General features: G+C 37.4%; 1 protein-coding gene across 2 annotated transcripts in view; it reads right to left on the bottom strand.

Moving 5' to 3' along the window:
• The window catches only part of LOC133516456 (plectin-like), a 35,136-nt gene that overhangs the window by 13,162 nt on the left and 4,282 nt on the right, over window positions 1-17,692 (bottom strand). For both annotated transcript variants that reach the window (XM_061849410.1, XM_061849412.1), the window contains exon 2: window positions 15,928-16,068. In XM_061849410.1, coding sequence (XP_061705394.1) covers window positions 15,928-16,068 — 141 coding nt within the window. The remainder of the gene's footprint in view (window positions 1-15,927; window positions 16,069-17,692) is intronic.

Here is a 17,692-nt window from a genome sequence, read left to right as displayed (position 1 = left end):
TTCGTGTTATGGCTCCATCAAGGTGTTGATGATCATGCCAGTGTCGGATAAGATAAGACACCTAGCAAGTATATGAATCTTATTACGGTCATAGCCAGTGTTCGGTGCAGTTCTACATGCGAATGCCCAAAATATGACACCGCTGTCACCTATATTGTCAATCAGTCAAGTTTAAAGGCTCATAAATATATCCAAGCAAGAGAAGGTATAGTCAGTACAAACATTTTGTAGAATTATTTATTACGGTGTTTGAATGTAAACAAGGTGATTTGACGTCAGTGGCACTCAAAAGAATAATTAGTATTGATATAATCGATAAACGGCTGTCTGCTGTACATTGTAGAAAGGTATTTTTAAAGAACATCCATTCTAAGCGCTGCGCTGCGCGTTGTCACTTGTCTCTATGAAACGGTTTCCCATGATTTTGGCGTAATCATCAGATCATCTTATTGAGAACTACGTCCTGCATTTCGATACGTAATCTCAATTCAAGAAACGTTCTGCCTCAGCAGCTTACTAACCAGTTTAAAGTTTGTCATTGAAGGCAAGGCAAGCAGGGACGTATTAGCGTAAAACGCCTGTACTCACGCTCCTGACCTGATTGTCCATAGTTGCCGTCAGAGGCGGATTTTGGGCGATAATCAACGGCCTGGCAGTTTCAGGAGCAGCAGCATGAGCAGTGAGTGTTATCCTTCTGATAACCGGTGTCCATGCAATACAAATCTCAATTAAAATTTAATTATTTTTCAATTTACCGAAATTTTAATACGCAGTTCTCCGAAGCATATAAAGGGTAATTAGCGATATACAGGACGTTGAATGAAGTACTACTCTTAAAAAAGGGTACAATCGCGATTTTAAAGATGTTTGCTTGTATTAGAACCCTTCAGGTGATCGCCGACATACGCGCGTGTGAAATCGCGCGCGACTCCGTAATTGATCAATTAGCCGTCGGGACTAGCGTGCTGCGAATATTGACGGACAGTTTACATTCGCACGCTTTACCTAATATGTAGGTTTATATAACAATATATGCATATTTAATTATAAACGTTTTTAACATAGAAGCAGAATTGCTGCTAGATCATCCTTTCTTTATTCATCGCTGCGATCCCACCCTGCAGAGTGAAGGCTAATGATTGCATTGTCACCCAACTTAGTGGCTCTGTCAGCTGTAAACCTCGAGTAAATCTTAGAAAGTGTAAAAGTGAAAAATACTTAGTTCGTTGAGTCGTCAACACAGTGAACTCACAATACGCTATTGGCGCTTAAGAACTTTACTAATGTCCGTATTTTGAAAAAATTGCAACTTGATCGATTAAAAATATATTATTTAATCATAGAATGTGGTCACAAAATTTCACGAGAATCGGTTAATAATTGCAACCTGTAGAGTAGAACATCCGGACATATGAATGCAAAATGCCAGAGTTAACACAGAGACCTTCGCTAACGCTTCGGTCAATATATAAGTACGAGCAGTGTCAAGTTTCAGCTCAAATGAATAAGGGGAAGTGGGTCTAGAGCGAAATGCGCTTCTAATAGCAAATCAATAACAGATATTTAAAGCTTCTCTAACCATTCCAGAAGGTACATCGGAAGTTTTAAATAAAATTCACTTATAGGTGACCACTACATTAGGTAAATAGATTTCAACCTCGCCCCGTCTTATACTGGGAAAATCAACATTTCTTTTCAAAACATGACGACCGCCGTGGAACTTTGTTTTTCGTACAACATAACTCCTTTATCCGATAGCGTCAACTCGCATAGTTTCAGACATCGAGTCGCCTGCAGCGACTGCTTTTTTTTTTATAATACGTCGGTGGCAAACAAGCATACTGCGCGCGTACTGCTGCACGCTGATAGTAAAAGTGTTCAAATGTAGACAAAGTAGTAAATGAAATAGGTAGGTAATTTGAATTTAAAGTGCCAGGCCTACTTTTTAGTTGCAGGCGTCCATAGGCTATAGAGACTGCTTAACATTAAGCGGGCCGTATGCTTATTTGAATTATTTGCCACCGACGTAGTAGGAGAAAAAAGGTTATTTGCAAACTTAATATTCTTTCGTCATGTTCTCTCAGTCAGAAACTATGCGGGTTGTAATATTTTAGGCGATACAAGATATATATGTGACTGTACTCATTACTTTGAGCAACTTTTGTTGACAATAGCGACCCTGAAATGGCAAAAAAAGATCATAGCTACTAAGTTGAATTTCGACAATATTATGTTTTTTTTTTTGTGATTTCAGAGTTACTGCTATAGTAAAAGTTGATCGGGGCAATTGAAATTGAAATACGTCACTAATAGGTACGTTTTGCAATAGACAAATATGAAACTAAAGGTGGCCTATTACTATCACATATACTTTTTAGAAGTATATTTCCATAGACAATGAGTGGCCGAAAAACATGGACTTTCCTTTTAAATTTACTTATTAAAAAATATACTACTTTTTATGAAATGAAAATGTTGGACGTGAGTCTGAAAATATCGATACGAAAAAAGTGCCATAAATATGTATACGCGACTTTATTGCCCATATATTAAGGTTGTGTATAAATATTTTTGGCACATTTTTCGTACCGATATTTTCAGACGTGACTGTATAAAATATGCGTAAATCGTCCTTAACCCACGCCGACGTTTTCAAAGTTTAATAAATAAATTTAAAGAAGGAAAGTAACCCCCTTATTCATAAACGTGTACTAAAGTTACGATGCCGCCAATCATCGTTTGTCCCTTTCCATCATACCAATACGTCGGAAAGGGACAAACGATGATTAGTACACGTTTATGAATAAGCGAGTAAATGTTTTCCGGCCAAACATTTCATATGGAAATATAGTTTAAAAAAATATTTGTGATAGGCCATCTTTTTGTTTCATATTTGTCTATTGCAAGACTTATCATGTATTTTTTTTCGAACTTGACGTCCATAGGGTTACAATCGCGTAAGTACATATTTTATACCTACCTATCACCTGAAAAAATACACCTAGTACCTACCTAAAGATATTTAGCTATAAGTTCGGTGGGCCACAATCCTCTAAACCGCCCTAACTTAGCCCTGACCCCATTCTCCGATGGGATCGGCTCGGCTCGGATGGCTCCAGTCATCGTCGACTGCCACCGCGACCATTGCACGCTACGCCCTGTTGCGCAAAAGGGTTAGTCCGTCTACGCTAAGTTTGCACTGACTTGACAGTGACAATGTATTTTTTTTATACTAAGTCGGTGGCAAACAAGGATAGGCCCGCCGGATGGTAATTAAACAGCATTAGCAGCTTGTGCAGTATGGCAGCATTAGGAGCCCGACGTGCACTAAAAAAATACCCCAACTTATTGAGTAATTAAAAAAATTACTTCTGCCATCTTTCGACACTTAGTTGACAAAAAGTGACGCCATCTGATAGATCAAAGGCTAAAGGTATAGCGGCATCGTTTCGAGCTATGGCGCCACAACCTTTGACCTATGCCCGCCAAGATGGCGCCAGTGTTTGATATTTAACAAACACATATAAGTGAATTCTTTCACTGAAATGATCAAAGTCAAATGGCGTTCTAAAAGTTTTAATAACGTTATGTCTAAAGATAGCTGTAAACTTTCTTTGGCAATCCACGTCTATTTCAATTCTCTTTGCTATTAAACAAGCATTCCTTTCATCTCTTGGCGTGTAGACAACGCGTAGACGGTCTGTAATTATTGTAATAATTAATAGTATGCGCTTATCAAAACGTACTTATAACATTTCAATCGTGCGATGTTAAAAAGTGGCGTTTACTTTATTAACTTGGTGTGTAACTATCCATCGTACAGCTTAAAGACCGGGCTTTAGTTTCCAACTCAAAACTGTCGAACTACGATTCTGAAAACAGCTTATTATTATTTACTTCGCACAGTTTTCAGCGATTACAAGTTCCAAGGCCCCACTAAGTTGGTATCAGGCCTGTACAGTGTACACCCAACTGTAAGTGAGCTCTGCACGCCATGACTTTTGCAACGGGGTAGGGCTAAGAGCTAGGCTAGAGTCAATATTTCAATATTAGGACAGAAATTCTAACTTATTGGATCAAACTAGCTATTCTAGGATTAAAATTTGGTAGGTAGGTTGTACTTAGTTGATCAAAATACCATTGAATAAAATGTGATATTAATAAGTTACTAATTTGAAACTCGGCCAAACAAGGCCGGCTAAGGAGTGGAACTCACTTTCTGCTAATGTATACCCAGCCCACTATAACTTGGACCTTTTCAAATAAAGAGTGAACAGACAATTCCTAGGTAAGCTTGCTCCATCCTAGACCACATCGGCACTTATCAGCAGGTGAGATTGTGGTCAAATATTATCCAATAAAAAAGACATGATATGTACAATACTGCATTTCAAGAGAAAGAAGAAAATAAGGACAATAAGATTTAATAGTAGGTACATAGGTACTTTAAAAAGTTGAAATAGTACAGTTTCGGGTAATGTGAACAAACTATTTAGCCCGTTTGGCGGATATGGGGTCATTCGTTATTTGACGGTTGAGAAACGGGTCCATGAAAGTTCATACTGTGTATTTGCGAATACATACTTGTGTTTGAGATGCGCTCATCACCCGCTACCCGCTGGTCACCTGGATAGGATATCCGATATGTGAGCCTCAAAAATTATGACAAGGTGGACGCCCTAACAGAAAAGGCCTAGTGGTAAGTCTAAAGAATAGGTGATTGGACTGTGTGGAAGAAGGTCTTAGGAGGATGAGGAAGTACATTAACTGGAGGAAGGTTGCCAAGGATCGCGACAACTGGAGTCAGATAGTGGAGGAGGCCGAGACCCACAAAGGGTTGTAGCACCATCGGAAGTACGAGTAAGTAAGTTTGCGAATGGCGAATACTTAATGTTCCGCTTCATCTTCAGAACGGTCTGGCTGATTTGGTTGTATTTATCGGTAAAGAATAAGGATTAAGTGAGTCATCGATATTTCTTAGATATATTTTATTTTAACTCGCTAGACTAGGAGCTTTCGGTCCGAAATTTGACCGGGGTTTGTACTCTTTATTACGCTTAGTTATTTGTTAAGGTAGCGTACGTTCTCATCGCTTTCAGTACCCCGCCTCACACTTCATATAGATGCGTCTTTAACCATAGATGGCGTCCGTCAGGCATTGAACGAAACAGCAGCGCAGCTCGCTTTGTGGTTCAAGACAAACGGCCTATCATTGAACCTAAAAAAGACTCACTACATTCACTTTAATTGAGCGGGCCGCTCTATGACACGGCTCCCTGTTCAGATCAATGGAACATCGTTTGACCAAACCACCACCACAACCTTTCGAGGGTTTCGAAATTGACTCTGGTTTGAAATGGGATAGGCACGTCGACAAGTTATGTAGCAGAATAGCTAGTGCCTCCTTCGCTCTAAGCCGAGTTGCTAGGACAGTGACTCCAGAGGTCGCCCGTACGTGTTACTTTGCTACCGTACACTCTCTGATGCAATATGGGGCAGAACTCTGAGGTCGCTGTGCTGAGTGGGGAAGGGTCTTTCGCCTACAAAAATGTGCTATTAGAATCCTTGCACGAGTACCAATTGATACACCGGCTAAAGACCTTTTTAAAGAATTAGGCATTCTTACGTTATCTGCTATTGTAATTAAGCAGATAGCAGTTTATGTGCGTGAAAATATTCACACCTATAAAACAAATGGCATGATACATCGACGCAATACTCGATATGCACATAAGCTTGTTGCTATCAGCCACAAGCTTGCCAAGTCCTCGAAACTGACTTATGTGACGGGCCCCACAGTATATAACCATCTACCAAAAAATATAACTGAGGCCCCAAGCGTAAGCACGTAAGCAGCTTTAAACATCGCCTAAAAAGTTGACTTATTAAGCGCCCATTCTACAATTATGACGAGTTCATAATGACCAATAAATAATTATATGATTTGCTTTGATTACTCTGTATTGAAAGTATTGTCATTTTTTATTATTAGTGACAATGTAAATTAGCTTTACAAATAAATGAATATTAATACTTAGGGCGGTTTCAGACTAGCGTATTTTTCTACGCGTATATGGTCGTTTCGGCGTTACGAGCTTACAAGCACGTAACATTTCTCTACATTTGGTTTTTACGCGCTTACACGGGCGTTACTATTCCCTACGCGTATTACGGTCGTATAAAACGCTACTCTGAAACCGCGGATCTATAGATAATATCATGCAAGCTCCTATACTATACGTTTAGGGTGGAAAAAGGGATGGTTACGCAGTAATTTATTAAGTCGACTCATTTCGGTCAAGGGCGTACATGCCATATTTCACATAGGTTATAAACACGCATGAATTATGGCCGTAATGGAGAAATTTCCTGAAGGGAACCACTTAATACTGCTATTGGCGTAAGAGGCTATGTGGTGAAATTTTATAATTTCCGGGATGAAAAAAGGCCCATATATATGTAATAGTAGGTAATTGCTTATATATATATACGATAATGGTTGTAGTATGGTGACCCAAAAGAAGCCTTCACTCACGTTGACTTCGAATGCATACCGATTGGACGAATATGTAGGTACTAGTAACTCTAGTAAGTATTTTAAATCTAAAACAACGTATGTTTCCGTATGACTTATGTGTATTAGTAGAGTTATTTTCATTTGTATGAATAAAAGGATAGATATATCACAAGCTATTTAAAAATAACAACCCTACAATCAAAAGATTTGAGATTTCAAATGGATGATTTTAACGTAAACAGATTTTGAACGAGAAATTCCTAGTACTAATCCCCCTTTCTTTACTAAGCATATTTAGACACTAAAATAAAATATCGTATTAAGGTGTACGTATTGGTTTGAATTAAGCCTAAAGACAAAACAACCCTTCACCGATTTATAAAATTTTTAGCCTTTTATGATAGCGATAGATGATAGACCTACTAAGCTCCCCATTTTGTAGATCTATTTTTTTTAAACACACATAGTTTTAGAGTCAGACCAAGATAAGTTGGCAGCGATTTTGATAGCCCAGCTTGTGCAATTACTATTTTAAACGTCAAACTTCTATGAAATTATGACGTTTACTTAACACTTGCACAGGCTGGGTTATTAAAATCGTTGCCAACTTAGCTTGGTCTGACTCCAGGTGTGTTGCTGTCAGAGCCACAACACAAATATACCTATCATGGGAATACAGACGTGACGTGTAAGTATATTTTAATATATTTTTACCTAACCTCGGCCGCACCCATCATGTCATGAGTTATTCCATTTGCCTAGGTACTATTAAGGTACGGTGCCGTACCTAACGCTGGCGAATCGAGCGCTATAGCTAACCAGTTTATAAGTTATGCGGTCCATAGATGTAACAAAACTGTATTTACGCAAATTAAGCAATAGGAATGCAGCTATCTGTTAGAAAGAGACACTTGCGTTTATGTAAGTATAACATTTCATGACGAAGGTGTAGTAGAGATGAAACAAGCCAAATTTTTAGATTTATAATTGCATTTCATTCTACTCGTAACTTCAATTTTATGTCAGTTGTATGTATGTATGTAAACACTTTAGTGTATACAGAATGTTGGCAATGTACAAAGGAGTTGTTGTCCTAAGAACTTTATAGGTATAATAGCTCGGTAAGTGATGTGAATTGACGCCCTGAAAACAGCTGAAAACAATGGCGGGCGAGGCCGGGCGCGGCGATAACAGAACATTAGACAAATTAATTCTCTTATCTATGGCTATAATATAGTACAGCGAAAACTTATAGCTCGGCTACGTTTACTGAAGTTTAGCAGCTAACATTTTTTTTGCACATACATTATTTATTCCAGAAGGCCTAGCAATTAGCACTTTGGAAATATTCATAGGTCTGATTTTTTCAAATATCAGATAAAGTTATCTGTTAAATAAATATGACACTCTCTTTTTATTCTTGCATGTGAAAGAAAGGGAGCGTGCTATATATATCTGACAGGTAGTTTTCTCTGATATCTGAAAATTAGACCTAAGACAGTTATAATAGGTATTTATAATTTTTATTCGACTTCAAAACTAGGTTTTTAAAATAAATTCCTTAGTTAGCCACCTTATCTAAATTATCTTTTTATGAAATTAAAATTTCAGAGAAAATTTTTTTTGGGTCTGAGAATATTGGTTGGGTGAAATGGGTCGTTTTACTCGTTTTACTAAGCGTAATTAAGTAATTATTATTAAGAACTAAATCGTTCTAAAATAGACAGATCGTTTCACACCTATAAATACAATGAATTTCTACGGGGTAAACTAATTTGTATCTTTAAGTATCTCTAACTAAAAATAGACTAAAATTAGTCCTCAAAATAAATAAAGCTATGAAGTACACAAACTAAAATTATGTAAAAATTAAATGTCTACAAATAAAAGATTGCCCCAAATCTGTGACGACCAAGAGGACGTACCAAGAAGGCTGGAGGAATGCCGCTGAACGGCAGGAATTTATTAATTTATTAATTATCGGATTATAATTATGTATAAGATATAAGGAGATATACGATTTCATTATAGATATTTGATAAAAGATCACGCACCAGACACAATTATGTACGACGGGACAGGACATATCATATTTTACGCAAACTTTGGCTGGCGACTGTGCTCGGGCTGTAGCTTTGGTGAAAATGCAATGAAAATGGAAAAATAAATACACACCAGGCTCGGACAAGCTAACTCAGACCTAGTGTAAGCAACATGTCTGCATGCAGTGTTGGCCGAAACGTCCATGCAATTGACCATTACAAAGTGAACCGTAAACTGTAACCGTCCGTTACGGTTCAATTTGTAATGGTTACTGGTCAATTTCAATTAACGTTCGGCCAACACTGTCTGCATGCTATGGACAGAATCGACTTGCAATGTTTCGACAGCGACATTTTCACACGTTCTGCTGACGTTGGCGACAAATCCAACTCGCAGTGCATGTGATGAGTAAACCAATATAAAAACAATATAGCGAATAGTTTTTTTCAATGGTTCAGTGACGACAGAATCCGATGCTGCTACGAACATAGGAGATCTTCCTTACCGTCTTTATTAATAACGATTTGGACAGATGCTTTAGAAAATGTTAAACCTAACATGTTAAAATACTTAGTAGAGCATTACACTATTTGTTATCTGAGTTATCATATTATATTAAACATCTTATCTGTCACATACCTAATATTGATTTTGGAAACCATGCACTGATTTACAGTAAGGTACAAAGAATAAATGAATCCCACAAAAAATGTAATTAAGTAAAATAAGCCACGTTCAATTACTTAGTCAGGTCATAAGTTCTGAAACAAAGTTTTTGACTGGTAAAAAGTAAAACAAAGCTTTTAATAATAAAATATAGTTATTATTTGAAAGTTTGTTTTGTGCTTATCAAAACGTAATATTATTTTAAATTTAGGTCGCGGTTTTATTTACAATTTATTTACTTTAGGATTATCGTTGGACGCGAATACGCGGATTGTGAAAAATACTTCAAATGAGTAAAAATAAGTGTCACATTAATAAAATAGTTACCATCGTTTATTTGTTTGTATGAAACTACTTTATTTCTTCGATAAGTCTGTACGAGCATTTTCTCGGACAAGTCTTTACTTTAGATAATATCCTTCAAACTAAGGCTACTTTTCAGTAACACGCTTAGATTTGAATCCCATACAACAAGTAGATTTGGTAAAACGTGCACAGTAGCAATAAATAAGAGATAAAATACTCCGCTTTTGCGTTATGCAAAATTCAAGCATGTTAAAGAGAAAAATAAATAAATAGTGATCAAAACCACCTTAAACAAGTAGAGTATTTTTTGACGTATATTTTTATGACTTTTTCCAAGTATTACCTAGAATTATTCAAAACTTTCTCACTGCACCCACATTCGAGAATTTCTGTTTTGCCCAATGGTTGACTGGTAAAGAATGCCTTAAGGCATTAAGTCCGCCATTTATACTAATTTTTATTGTGCAATAAATTCTAAATAAATAAATAAATAATAAATTATATTGTAGCTTTTAAACGATATGCAAAAATGTGGTGCTTTTATCTTTATACGAATAACCTGTCAAGGCGCCTTTATGGCAAGCGACAATGTGGGATATTTTGCCGGCCGCGGTCACAAATAATAATGAATCTGTACCCATAACTTATTTATCAATAAAAACATTTGTGACAGAACTTATGACCTGACTAAGTGTCAGTACAGCCAGAAGTATTAGTTATGGATGTGATAAATAGAGGTTCAACGGGTTCAACATTTAAAATATGTTATTATTTGTGTAGTTACTATTATTTTATTTCATTTTTAGTCTTTTTTTGTTTCAATGTTGTCCATTAAGTAAACGATTAGATTGTAATTACAGATAACTTACCTCTTTAAGCAAATAAACATCAATTTAAACCACTCACGGAAATTAAAAACAAAACATTTGTGTCAAACATTTAGAATTTCCGATTCGATTCCAAATTCAAATCACACGCGAACTTATCCGTCACATATTAACGCCTTATCGCGTTAACATGAGAGTCTAATATCGTGTAAATAAAAAGTAAAAGTAAATTGATGTTTGTCTGACCAGTCAAACTATACAATCACTTATTACCGAACTTATTACGTTAAAATTAGAGTCTAATATAGCATGATTGGAGTAAACGTAAGTTGGGTATGTCTGATCGGCCAGTTAGCTCCGTTTCGGTCCAAAACGAGCTCCTGACGCGGCGGCTACATTGTTTCTGGCTGTATTGTTCGAGGTGCACAGCGAAACCACAAACTAACAGAAGGTCTGCTGCGCAGACATTATTTTTGTTTCAGTTAATGACCCCCAGTTTTAGGTACCAAACTCATGTCTCAGTGCAAATTAAGTCACGCGCGACAGACACTAACCTTCTCTTTCTAATTAGTGCTGTGCAAAAGAAATGGGGAATGCCACGCCCACAGTTATATCTTGACAGCAGCACTGGTTATCATGATTGGGTGATAAAGACAAAACGGAACACATTTGGAAGCACCTAGGTGTACACTCCTTTATTCATAAAACTTAGCAAACCTTTTTAAAATCTTGTCCTTTTCTAACAAACACAAACCACAAATGTCGAAATGCGATTATCAGGGGCTTGTTAAACTTGCCAAGCGTTTATTAATAACCCCACTAATCAGTTAGAACTATAGAACTGACCGTCAGTTTGTCATGGACTGGTTAAACTTTTTTGCGATAATATGCCATAATGGGCTATTTTTCTAACAAGTCAATTAGCTACCCTTTATGAAACGCCAATAAGATTTTATCCTATGTAATCAAAGAAACGTATCGCCTGACATCACAGTAGGTACATAAATATGCATAACCCGACCAGAAATATATGATATTGTCAATTCTCATGTATAGGTGACAGTTCAGTTCAGTATGAAAAATTTAGTTCCAAGTTCCAATGTAATTCCGCAATATGGCGCGTGATCATATATTACTGATGGTCAGGCTTTATATTCTGATGATTCCGGCTTCTTTCTACCTAAACTATATCTAAAGTAGGCCATCTAGACCCGTTTAGCCTAATTTCTGACGTTATTTAAAATCAGGCCTGCTGTAAGGTGCGCACAGTGTGTGCCGAGGTCACTTCGCATTGATGCGCGCTGGGTAGGTATAAGATCCGCGCGAATGCGAACGTTAATTTTGATGTGTGTGGGTGACAGGGTCTTGTATGACTTGTATGACGTCACTACTATAATATTGGCACTAAGCCTTACATGCTTTAAGTATAGTCGACTGTTTATTTATATCTTGATATTAACCGCTTTCAGGCAGGCAATGCCTGGCATTGTATTAGACTATGTTTAAGGAGTTTAGACTAGTTAGACTATGAGCACCTTTAAGAAGACCAAGTTTTCAGCGTTGTCTCAATTAAATGATCGAGAAAGCTCAACACTATCATAAATATATACTTTTTGTATTCAAAACTTGCCATGAGTATGGCAAAATCGTTGACTAAGTATTTCTTGCATATATTATTTTTATGATAATCGCCCGACAAGTATATAATGCATGTACGCACAAATTTGTATACGAAAATCGTATATAACTGTCAGACAAGTTCCATTACACGGTGAGAGGTTTACATTTCGCTTGTTCCCCTTCATCCCCTTCGAGGATCTTGGAAGGGGTATTTCGTACCAAAGCCGTATTGCTACCTAAACCCTTTCATTTGGCTTTTTAAGCGCTTTTTAATACGGGTAAGCAGTTCTCTTTTCGAATGAAATCTGATAACCGAAGCGCTAATCTCTTGAAGGGGTATCCATTATAAAGCTTAAGCCATTTACATCTTTCTATTCCTAATATTGCATAAACGACTAAGCCATTTAAAGATTTTTTTACTGAGAAGGGGTGGAGGGGTCCCTGTCGTAAACTGACTTACACCAATGTCACCAATGAACAACTGCAAGATGCCGTATATCAAACTATCTCGAAGGGTATTTAATTGTATGCCTTTTCCGGAATTGTATTCCTTTTCAAGATCTTAGTCGATGAGTGCATATTTCAGATCAATGTATACAGCCTCCAGGCTTGGAAGCGAAGCAGATTGGCGCATCATTTTGGCATCAGTCCAACCTTCCCAAAGTCAAACCTTTGAACCGGGCCCAAGGACTGCAAGCTATTAGGAAGATAAATGACGCGTTAAACCTTGGCTGATGGCGCCTTTTCAGACAAGTTTGGATAAAAGCAATAAAAGTAATACGAGTATTAAGTTTATGAAACTATTTTTAGGATTCCGTGCGTGTCGCAAAGGCAAAAAAAGACCGTTAAAGAACTATTCTTCCGTCTGTCGATGTTGGTCTGTTCGTCAATACTCTTTTTAGAGGTGAAGTTATCAACTTGAAATTATTATCAAATTCCCAGTTGGCTAGTTCTTGACGTTATAATTTTGTTAAACATGCATAAGTAAACGCAATCCAAAACATGTACCGTACCGATGTCCGCTTTATGAACAATTTAGACTTATAGGCGTAAAAATATGCAAAATAGTTTCTTTCAAATATTGAAACGACATAATAGGTATTTATTTATTTCATGGGAAATGTGTCAAATGTGATATTAATATAGTATAGTCTATATATTGAAAAAAAAAATGTTAATTATTAGCAAGCGAACGAAAAAAGTAACTTATCTTAAAACAAAGTAGTAGGACATGTACATGTACATTATGCATTAGTATTATGGCCCAAAGAATCTGGAATTTCCTGGATTCAACGGGTATTAGTAATGAAGTTTAAAGGGCCGTCACAATAGATCACTGCTTGGTCGACGTGGCACTCAAAGACCCACGATAGCCATAATAATAATAATAGGTACATTATGAGCGAGAGACCAATCTCACTGCGTCTAGTAACAAACAGCGTGCAAACAATCTAGACATTATTGTTATATTTTAAACCTAAGCGCGTGGGCGACGAGATAGATATACCTCATTTATATCGCTTAGTGATTCGACATTGGCAATGATATCACTGAACGGATTAAGAATACACAAGTTTATATCGTCAGCAAACGTACTTAAGTAAATATAGGTAGTTGTACAGTAATAAAGCTGCAGAGCGCCCACCCCCCAACAAATTTCTGTGCAGGGGGGGGGGGTCCGACATTATTTATTTATTTATGTTAAGAAGAACCAACAGCTTTAAATAAATAAAATAAATAAATATTATAGGACATTCTTACACAAATTGACTAAGTCCCACAGTAAGCTCAATAAGGCTTGTGTTGAGGGTACTTAGACAACGATATATATAATATATAAATATTTATAAATACTTAAATACATAGAAAACATCCATGACTCAGGAACAAATATCCATGCTCATCACACGAATAAATGCCCTTACCAGGATTTGAACCCGGGACCATCAGCTTCGTAGGCAGGGTCACTACCCACTGGGCCAAACCGGTCGTCTTTAAACTTACAATATAACAGGAACAAGAATATTATTCCGATTTTGGTCGCTTTTGTGATATTTGACAGGCAATCTTGTCGGCAAATCACTTATGCAATGTATACCCAGCATATCCATCGATGGCGATAGCTCATTAATTTAAGTACGTAATCAATAAGTGTTCTAGTTGTAAATACAACCCCTGACGAATTGTGAAAACTCATTGTCAATACAATGATAATTTTCTTTTGAAAAGAGGCCGTTACGGAAGTACTTTAAAGTCAATCAATCATTCCATCAAACCCCATTCAAGTATTCAATTTCATCGCGCACTATCGCGATCGCAACATGCTATTGGGGTATTTGTTCCAAGTTAACTGCAATAGCGTAGAATCGTTGTATATTCACGATACGTTTCGTAGTAAATTGCCCTTTACTACGAAATGTATAGCAACTGGTCTTCTCTGCCTAGTATTATTATTATTTTTAAACTTGATTGTATTATAAGCAGCAAACGTTACAAAACAAATGGGTATAGATCACGTTATGTTAACAACTTACCAGAAACGCGTTAAGGTGGATGGATAGTGTGTAGGTAGGTACCTAATTTGTGAGACAGAATAAGATGTTTATTTATGATTCTGAAGTTACTGAAAGAGGGTAATGGCACAGCGTTCGTTCGCTATAATCTGGAGCTGACCATCTGGGCAAATAGCAACCTTACAGAATATTACATGCATAACACACAACACACTGCTACTTTAATTGTATGTAGGCGTTTTGACTTTGAAATTAACTCAAGGTTCTTCACTCCCATCCCAACATAGTGTCAGTATCCTCGAGATCAGGCGTTCTGGAAACTTTCGTAGATCTCACGAAATTAGACTAATCTAACAAACCATTGTTAAGCGACACCTAAATTCAAATGCTACACCAATCACTATCTAACTGCTCAATCTGCGCGAATTTTTCCTTTCCCTACAAATTGCACCAACAATACACTTACCAATAATATACCTTATTTCTTTGCGATACGGCCCATCAATGACCAGTGAATTGTGTCGACGATGTAATGATGCGATCGCGTGCGCAGCGCAGGAAGCGTAATCGCGATCTTTTGTCCGTTGCAATACAATCATGTTTACATAAACAATCAAAATGATGGCATACATCTATTTGGCGAGTGCAGAATAGATTTAGTGCTAGCTCGGCTGCCAACATCCATTTTCAACAACTATGTAGGAGGTGTGCTGTGCTGACTGATATACCTATCAGTGCAGATCCTGGGCAGGAAGATCGGGTAGATCGGGTAGGCGACCCACCTAAAGACGAACCAGAAATTGGAATAGAACAGCTAAAGCTACACTTACAGATGTGCGTTTCTGAAAACTTGGAAATATTCAGAAATTTCGAAATCAAAGGAAACTTTCATTTTAGGAATATAAATTTTCGATTCCTATACTAGAAATTTGAAAAGATTCCGATTTTCCTACACCAGTATCTACACTGATAATTATACCATAAAGAAGGCTTCATTAAAAAAGACTACTCCAGCAGGCGTATTATGGATTGCTTAATCCACGTGATAAAATAAGTGTCACTTTTTAACACCACGCAATCGAAAGAGACAGGGACTGTCATCACGCTGTTACGTAGACAAATACGACTGTCATATCCGTACAGAACATATAATCGCTGTGGCCGATGAGCCTACGCACGACTGATTTTGCCACCAGTCAGCGCACCTATCTTAACAGCTTAGATAGGTACTGGCATTCCGGCGGCCTAACCAATACTAGGAAATCCCTTTCGATGCCACGCGATCAATTTAAAAATATTGGAATTTATGTCGTATTAATACTAAAAGTTTAAATGTCCCTAGGTATAAATTTAAATCCTCTGCCATTCCATCCAGGTGTACGGGACGAGTATAGAGGCCTGAAATCGGTCAGAAGGATCTTGCAAATTGACTCACCCGTATATATCTATCTAGGTCGGGCGGAATTTCTTCAGTCTCTCTCTCTCCCTCCTTCTTGTCCTGCTCATTCTGCTCTACTCTTTCTTCCCTCACTTTTCCGCCTGGCTTTGGTGCGGCATTTTCTTTATTGTTGCTCTCCTGTAGACAGTAAAAAAAAGTTTATATAAGGGTTTTAAAAAAAAGATCTTCGGAGATTCAGAGAAGTTTTCGATTCGTCGGGATTTTTATGTATAACCTATTCCCTCAGACTTTTTTTTTATAGTATATCACATTGTCATCAGGTCAGGATCTGAGAATAGGGTCCTGGAGAAATCGAGAAAATTCTTCCAATTAAAGTAGGTACCTCGTGCATCTCCTCTCGGGTGTGACACTGCTGATAGTGCTGGTAAAAATATTTTATGAAGTCGGTTCTTTTTTTTAGGTTCGGTTTATTTGTTGGTATATTTTCGGTGAGTTACCTACGACTACGACCCAAATATAACCCATCACCTGAGCATGTCAACAGCAAAAACAGACCAACGAACTATTAATGTCTAATCGATACGTCTTGGCATTTACGGGGTTAAGAAACAGGGAACGAATATATCAGCCGACTCAGCCGTGCCTGCTCAATATTTCAGTGCTAAGGAGGGTTGGAAATGTGAACATTGTTCAAACTAGTAACTTTGTTGGGCTTATTAGTTATGATTATGATAATTACAAGTATTATTGAATCCAAGTGGTGATGTGCAACTTTCAAATCAGGAGTCGCAGCACTCGTAGTCGCGTCTTTCAAAGCGTTTGTTCGAATACTTAAAGGCAAATTTTGATTACATGGTTTTTGGGTGAACCTGGGTCAATAAGTTCACGTAACTTAGTAAATGACCTAGTTGTTTTTCGGGCATTTGACAAAACACGGTCTTAAAACCAACGATTCCGAGTTTTACCTCTGGTCTAAGTAAAAAAATATAGCGTAACTCCCACTGCAACATCAAAACATTTGGAACAATGGATCCGATTTGGACTCATTTGGATTTTCGTCTTCAGCAGCCGTCAGACCGGTGGCGAGAAAACGACTAGTATTAATTATCTTCTTACGTAAGAACTGTTACGCATAGATATAAATCCCGACTAAATAAAATAGATTTATGGCTGGCGGTTGACGCTGCTAGCGACTTTAGCGAAAACCTTTTCTAAGATAAGAAAATAGGTACTCGCCGCTCAACGCTCCTCGGCTTCTCGCTAATCGACACCAGTGGGACAGCTGCCCGGCGAGTTTATGTGAGGACAGGGGTTGGCAAACAAGAAAAAACTCTTATTTATTTGGTCTGGTTAAAAATGATCAAGTGAACAAAGAAACTAGACCTAGGATAGCTTTAATGCTCACAATTACACTTAGACAGCCGTCGCATGTCGCCACGGTTTACTCACCCCTGACTGCACTTGACAATGTATTAAGACATTTTCAATTTAGATGAACTTTTGTGTTTTCCTGTCCTTTCAGTGTAATCTTTATATTATATTTCATCACACTTGCTCCCGAGGGAAATAGAGCTTCTTTTCTTTAAATTGTATCACTAATTCATACGAAATTACGAACCAAGTAGGTATAAAAACTTTTACTTTTAAACTACTGACGTTTATAATTATGTAAAAAAATATTTAGCTTGATTAATGTAATAGCCTTTTAAAATATTTTTACAGTTGATATATGGTTGATATGGCGGATGGCCAAGGGGAGGGGGAGGGGCATATATTCAATTACATATTTTCTTCTCTAGGG

Source organism: Cydia pomonella, chromosome 3 (genome assembly GCF_033807575.1).
Source record: "Cydia pomonella isolate Wapato2018A chromosome 3, ilCydPomo1, whole genome shotgun sequence".
Lineage (NCBI taxonomy): Eukaryota > Metazoa > Arthropoda > Insecta > Lepidoptera > Tortricidae > Cydia > Cydia pomonella.
Note: the sequence above shows the minus strand (reverse complement) of the source record. Positions and strands in the feature narration are given on the sequence as shown.